This window comes from Vipera ursinii, assembly GCF_947247035.1.
Source record: "Vipera ursinii genome assembly, chromosome: Z".
NCBI classification, from domain to species: domain Eukaryota; kingdom Metazoa; phylum Chordata; class Lepidosauria; order Squamata; family Viperidae; genus Vipera; species Vipera ursinii.
Genome location: NC_139517.1, coordinates 122,391,595 through 122,398,288, shown reverse-complemented (window position 1 = coordinate 122,398,288; position 6,694 = coordinate 122,391,595). Strand labels below are relative to the sequence as shown.

General features: G+C 37.8%; 1 protein-coding gene across 1 annotated transcript in view; it reads right to left on the bottom strand.

Annotated features, from left to right (window-relative positions):
* Window positions 1-939: 939 nt before the first annotated feature.
* The window catches only part of RHEB (Ras homolog, mTORC1 binding), a 45,499-nt gene continuing 39,744 nt past the window's right edge, over window positions 940-6,694 (bottom strand). Inside the window, exons 5-8 of the mRNA XM_083377034.1 lie at window positions 6,017-6,073; window positions 5,850-5,897; window positions 2,994-3,075; window positions 940-1,629 (exon numbers count right to left, since the gene is read on the bottom strand). Coding sequence (XP_083233160.1) covers window positions 1,537-1,629; window positions 2,994-3,075; window positions 5,850-5,897; window positions 6,017-6,073 — 280 coding nt within the window. The 3' untranslated portion in view covers window positions 940-1,536. The remainder of the gene's footprint in view (window positions 1,630-2,993; window positions 3,076-5,849; window positions 5,898-6,016; window positions 6,074-6,694) is intronic.

Sequence of the window (6,694 nt, the reverse complement as noted above, 5' to 3'; positions counted from 1 at the left end):
CCCCTTTTTCCAATTCTTATACTTGTCCTTTTTATCTTTCAACTGGTGCAGAATGTAGTAGCATGTGAAGTTTTGGGAAGCCAAGTAAATACCACTGCTGTGTCAGCTGCACTGACTCCCAGTTGCTTTCCTCAAGCTGATTATTGCCTTTAAAGGCACAGGGCCTGGTTATTTGCAGGACTACCTTTTCATGAAGGTATCTGCCTGTCTTACTAAGTTAGATAAGGTGGTGGCACTTCAGGTCCTCCCTCTTAAATGTGGGTATCTGATGGAATTTCAGAAATACGCCTTCTCAGTGGTCACCTCAGCCTTTTGAGACAATCTCTCACCTGAGATCTGAGGGAATCCCACCCTTTAAACTTTCCAGAGGACTGTGAGGCCTGTCTCTTCCCCCAAGCACCCCAGATGGGCTAGGATGAGGCTTTTGCTGGGAGGCTGCTTGATCTGGCATCTAGGAGAAAGCAGCTTTGTTTTTAGCTAATTTTTATGGATTGTTGTGAGCTTCCCAGAGTCACTGTATGAGAGAGGTAACCATATAGGTCTAAATCAATCAATCAAAATCTTCCAGATTTTTTCAAGTCACCACAATACAAAAATGAAATTGAGGGCCTGGAAAGTGTGCAGAGAAGAGCAACCAAGATAATAAAGAGTCTGTAGGCTAAATTGTACAATGAATTGTAGAGAAAGCTAGTGTGCCTAGCCTATACAAGAGAAGGACTAAGGGTGACATGACAGCTGTCTTCCAGTACTTGAGGGACTGTCACTGACAAGAGGGGATTGATTTATTCTCCAGGGCACCAGGAAGCAGGACAAAAAGTCATGGGTGGAAGCTTGTCAATTGGGACATGCATACAAGTAAGGAGAAAATTTCCAACAGTGAGAACAATTAATCAGTAGAATATCTTCAAGAAAAGATTGGAGAATCATTTGTCCAGGATGCAATAAGGTCTCCTGCCTTGGATAGGGAGTTGGATTAGAAGATCTCCAAAGTCCCTTCCTGACCTATGATTCTAAGTTACCTCTGAGAATTTTCTTCGACATATATACCATCAGAGTTCAGAAATGCCATACTGAATTGTATTATCCTGGGAAACGGAAGAAAAGCATTCTTAACATGCAAAGAATTGGAATCCTGTAGGAAGCTCAACAAGGGGCACACCTAATTTGCAGTATTTTATTTACAAGTATACATTGAACACAAAGAAACACCGATATTTAAGCCTAGTTAGTAGTGTAATAATATGCTTCATCTGGATGATTATTCTAATCCAATTACACTTAAAAATTAATGCCAATAAAATCTTGGTCATAATATTAAGAAATATATAAATTGAAAATATGATTGCTTAAAATTTGAAAATGAAAATGAAGCCTTTCTGAGTCAGACTTTAACATAATCAGAAGGGAAAAGTCTCAAATTGAGTGTATATAGTTCAAGTTAACAGAATAAAAAGCGTAGTTTCACTGTGAGGGGAACAGGCAGTTTGCTTCTTTAGAGAGAAGACATATCCCCACTTTACAGCCTCCAGTGTGCAGTCACATCATTGAGCAGGACGCCTTCCCTTGTGAAGATGCGCCATCAATCTTCTCTGCTTCCAAAATTATCCTCCGGAAAACATCCACAGCAGTCTGAAAGAAAACGGAAAGACATCCTCTGAGAATCCAAAGCACGTTGCGCAGAGTTCCTCCTTTTGCATCAGAACTATGGTATGAGTAGTACCCAGTGCCAGTTTGGTCTAGTTGTTAAAGGGGTGCCATTAGGTACTGCACCTGTTCTTTGAAAGTCACAGAAACCATGGAGGTTCTGGCAGCAAATTTAGAGAAATGTAATTTTAGCCTATCTAGAAGGCTGCATAGGATTGAGTGAAAAGCTAGTAATATCCTTTTCAGTTTATTTCAAAATGGAATGATCTATGCTGGTTGGAGAATTCTGGGAATTGAAGTCCACAAGACTTAAAGTTGCCAAGGTGTGGCACCCTTGAATTAAAAGTCTTCCACTTCATGATAAGCTTTTCATCTCACACTCTAACTTAAACCTCCTTGATGTGTCATGGAAAATAGTGATTCTTACCTTACCTCCTCTTACATTTTACAAAAAGTTTTAGGCAATTGGAATCAAGTGGCTGTATTCAGTTTCTGATGTCTGCAAGAATTTCACAATAACCTCACTGGCTGAAATGGGTAACATAGGGTGACTTGTGACAGAAAGTCCAATAAATGGCAGTCCTGAATTTTCCCTCTTGAAAAAGGGCATTAGTAGGTTGTAGGAAAACATTTAGAGAATTCATCTCCCATTTTCCAACATATCTACTCTATTAACCAGCAGCTCCAACTAGAGAAATAATGGAAAAAAAGAGAGCAAACTCTGAAATGAATTTAAAAAGAAGAAGAAAGTTGGAGGGAAGGAGAGAGGAATCCGAAATGCTAGGACAAAATTTATGTTTTAAGCCTGTTTAGAAAATGTTTCCTTTCTCAAAGGTACTGTATAAACAAAAGCAATACAGAAGGACTAAAATGAATTACAAAACGCACATTACCAAATTTCTAAAATGGATGGTTCCCTGTGTCTGTTTCAGTTGAAGGTGTAATCGGAATAGCATCATTATGAATGCAACCAAATATGTGTGTATATGACCATGTAAGAATGTTGCTACAATAAAAACAGCATTTAACTACATGGGATATACTTTTAAAATGTGTGGCATATATTCACTTCTAACATAAATGAAAACAGAAGCAAGATGACCCCACAAAAATGAAATAAAGCACAAATTGTTTTACCTTTTGCACATCCACAAACTAACTGACTGGCTTGCTGCACAAAATTGTATGAGGTTGAAAGCTGCTTTATTGCTATGATCCAGAGTTGTTGAGAATTGGGTGACATACAAGTTTTAATCATTATTATTACTATATTTTTACAGGCTCTTGAGATTGTTCCATCTCTCTCTTGCTCAATTTCAAAGATGGGATTTGAATATGTATTTTGTTACCTGGTTTTCTTTAGCAGAAGATTCCAAGAAAGCTGCATTCCATGATTCTGCTAAAGCTTTCCCTTCTTCATAGCTGATCACCCTGGAGCGGAGATGGGAAAAAGCAATTGGTTGTGAGGGACTCATGATAGGGAGAAGACCCATCTGCTCACCCTTCTGTTCAATGGTAGTTTGGGCCTGGAGTCCTGGTGTGATATTTTTGTAGCCTTGTCAGAAGATTGTAGAAGTTGATTGATCACATGACCCTGGGATACCGCAACTGTCATAAATATGAGACAGTTGCCAAGCGTCTGAATTTTGACCATGTGACCATGGGGATCAACACTGCATGGGGAAAAAATCTGTAGTCATTTTCATTACAGGGTGATGCAACCTGCATATCGCTGAGAAGGAATGGGATTCTTATTGATAATAATAATAATAATAATAATAATAATAATAATAATAATAATAATAATAATAATAATAATAATAATTAGTTAGAAGGGGCCTTGGAGGTCATCTAGTCCAACCCCCTGCTCAGGCAGGAAACCCAATACCATTTCAGGCAAATGGCTGTCCAGTCTCCTCTTAAAAACCTCCAGGGTTGGAGCATTCACCACTTCTATACAAGGAAAGGGATATTCAGATAATAGAGTGACATTAGACCTTCACAAATGATCACAACTGTTTGGTAGCAACAACCTAGGCACCATCCCCAACTGCACATTACAACAGCTTCACAAGTTATTTGCTGTCTGTTATTTTTGGAACAGCCAATTGGACCCATTAGGGAAATGCCATACCCTTTGCAGAGTGCTGCACTGACCAGTAGAGAAAGGGTTATTCTTTGGGGAATCTTCTAAAAGAATATTAAAAATCTGAAGTAACAACAGAAGAATGTGTTATCATAATTAGCAGTTCTGGCTGAAGCATTAAATATATATTTCATTTATTACACAAATTAATACAAGTAGTGTTTGACTTACTGAGTTACAATGGCACTGAAAAAAGTGACTTGCACATTTTCACATTTACAACTGTTTCAACATCCCCATGGTCATATGATCAAAATTCAGACATTTGGCAACTGGTTCATATTTATGACAGTTGCAATGTCCTAGGGTGATGTGATCAACTTTTGTGACCTTCTGACAAGCAAAATCAATAGGAGAAGCCAAATTCACCTAAAAACTCTGTTGTTAATTTAATTGCAATGATTCACTTAACTACTATGGCAAGAAAGGTCATAAAATGAGGCAAATGTCACTTAACAATTTTCTCACTCAGTAATGGCAATTTTTAGCTCAGTTGTGATTGTTAAGTCAACTACAATTGTATAGCCACCCAACTCACACATATATTGGGCAAATAACAACATTTTTAAAATCCACCCTGTAATCAAAATCCATTAAAAAAAATCTATATTCACCTTCTTTGGTACAACAACACAATCAAATCAGCTATTTGATTGGTTCTGTCTCTATTCGGGGTCCCCACGCCTGCTGACAAGATCATGCTTTTAGAGCATTTTGGAAAAGTAATTGGGTGTGGGCTGACCTTACCTGGGGGGGGGAGGGGATTATGTTCCATAGACAAGGGGCCACCACTGAGAAGACCCTTTTTGTGGTTCCGTCAGATATAAATTCCTAATTGATCAGATCCATAACAAGCTTTGCCTCCCCATCCTGTAGGTGGATGTAATAGGGGAGAGGCAGTCCTTCAAATAGCCCGACCCCAAGCCACACACAAGCAACTATAAATATCTCTAACCCTAAGCGTCTTTTCCATCTAACACAATTTTTCTTGAACAATTACTGCTACGGAACCCAACAAGTCAACTGCAAGAAATTATAGGGGTTGTATCCCAATGCATTTGGGGAATGTCAGGTTGGAGAAAGCAATTGAGACAGGGAGAAACCTCTGTAGCTTTACTGCCGCAACACACATTATCAGTACAATGAAGAAACACTATATGTTGTCAATGATAGCCATATTATTCAGGTTATTGCAAGCATCTTGAAAAGCAGTAGTACTGCTAGATGTAGCAGTGGCAACCATGACCCTGGTACCCAAGAATAATAACCTGATTAAGAAGCAAGGGATGTAAATAACATTTTCATGAATAATTGTAATGCATGAAATGATGTGCCGTGCAAAACCTCAAGTTCGATAAAACAAGCAAAGAGAAGCAAAAGGCAATAAAACACTGCCAAAAGAGAGAAAACAAAGCCTTGTCCGCCTGACAAATACAGCTGCCAATGAACTACTACCCCAGATCTATCTCTGATTAAGCAATGAAAAATATTCATTTTCACAACAATTGCACACTTTCATCTACTTGCCCCACAAAGAGTATGTGTGTGGGCACGCACAAACTTGAGTGCCACATGGATTCATTGTAGAACTAGAAAAGCAAGTCAAGAATTTAGGTAACCCTAGATTTCCTACATGTCCTGTGAAGACCACTGGATGAACTTGAACCTCTTATGTGGTCTTAATCTAACCAGGCACATAGGGAGCCTGTGAGATTGAACCTGAATAACCCTAAGACCCTTGAAAAAAGTGATAAATGTAGGATAAATATAGCATGTCCTTGGCGACCTGCGATACTCGCCTTCAGCTAAATAGGTCATTGATTGGCCAATGACCCAAGCTTAGTTGGGTTTACAAGCATAGACAAATATTGGCCAGGAAAAAGAATCAGAAGAAAACTTTGTCTCCAAGATAACACATTGTAGGGGAAAAATATTTCATGGGATGGGATCGCCCTGGCTGTATGAAGAACCCCCCCCCTAAATACTACTATTAAACTTAAAATAAAGTTTAACATGATTGCAGCAGAATCTCCCTTGTTTAAAAGGAAATATTCAATACCGTTCCATATGCAGGTCTTTCTTATTCCCAACCAGCATAATGGGAATCCTGTGGAAAAAACAACAACATACAACTCATTTCAGAATTGAATCGAATGCTTAAAGTAAAACAATTGCAAAATTTTAAAAAATGAAACATGGAGTGAAAATGACTGTGTTGCTACTTACTGGACTTTTCCCACCATGTCCAGTAATTTGCCATGGATAACTTTAATAACTTCAAAACTGCAAAATAAAAAGGATGACATTATATCTGACAATCAAAGTTGTACTTGTAACATTTTACCCAGTCTACAAATAGTTTTAAATGACTTTATTAAATTCTTGGAGCGTCTTTTTGCCTAGAAATAAATGTGAAAAATATGGATGATATTTCTGTAAAGAATATTCTGTTTTTCCAGACAGCCAACTGAAACCTTCCAGCGAGATTGGGTCATTTTTGGCAGTGGGTTTTCTGGAGCAGAAAGAGATTTGGTGACCTTTCGCTCCAGTGTCAAGGCAGACCTGGAAAAAAATTAGTCCAACATAATCAGTGAAAACCTGCGAATGATAACATTCACATATAGGTACATTTTGAAATGATTAATTAGTTTTTAGCCCAATTTATCCATGACAAGAAATGTTAATCGGGCTGTGTTTGAATTTGAATTTTTAAAAAAATGGTGAAATCTCATAACAACTAAATACAATACATTCAAAATAAGGGGGCTATTTTACATTAATATTATTAAACAATCCGAAATGGAATTTGATAAAATACAATTTAAAATGGAATTAAAATACAATTAAAATTTATACACTGCCCTACTCCCGGAAAGTCTGGGTTTACAAATTGTTAAAAACATT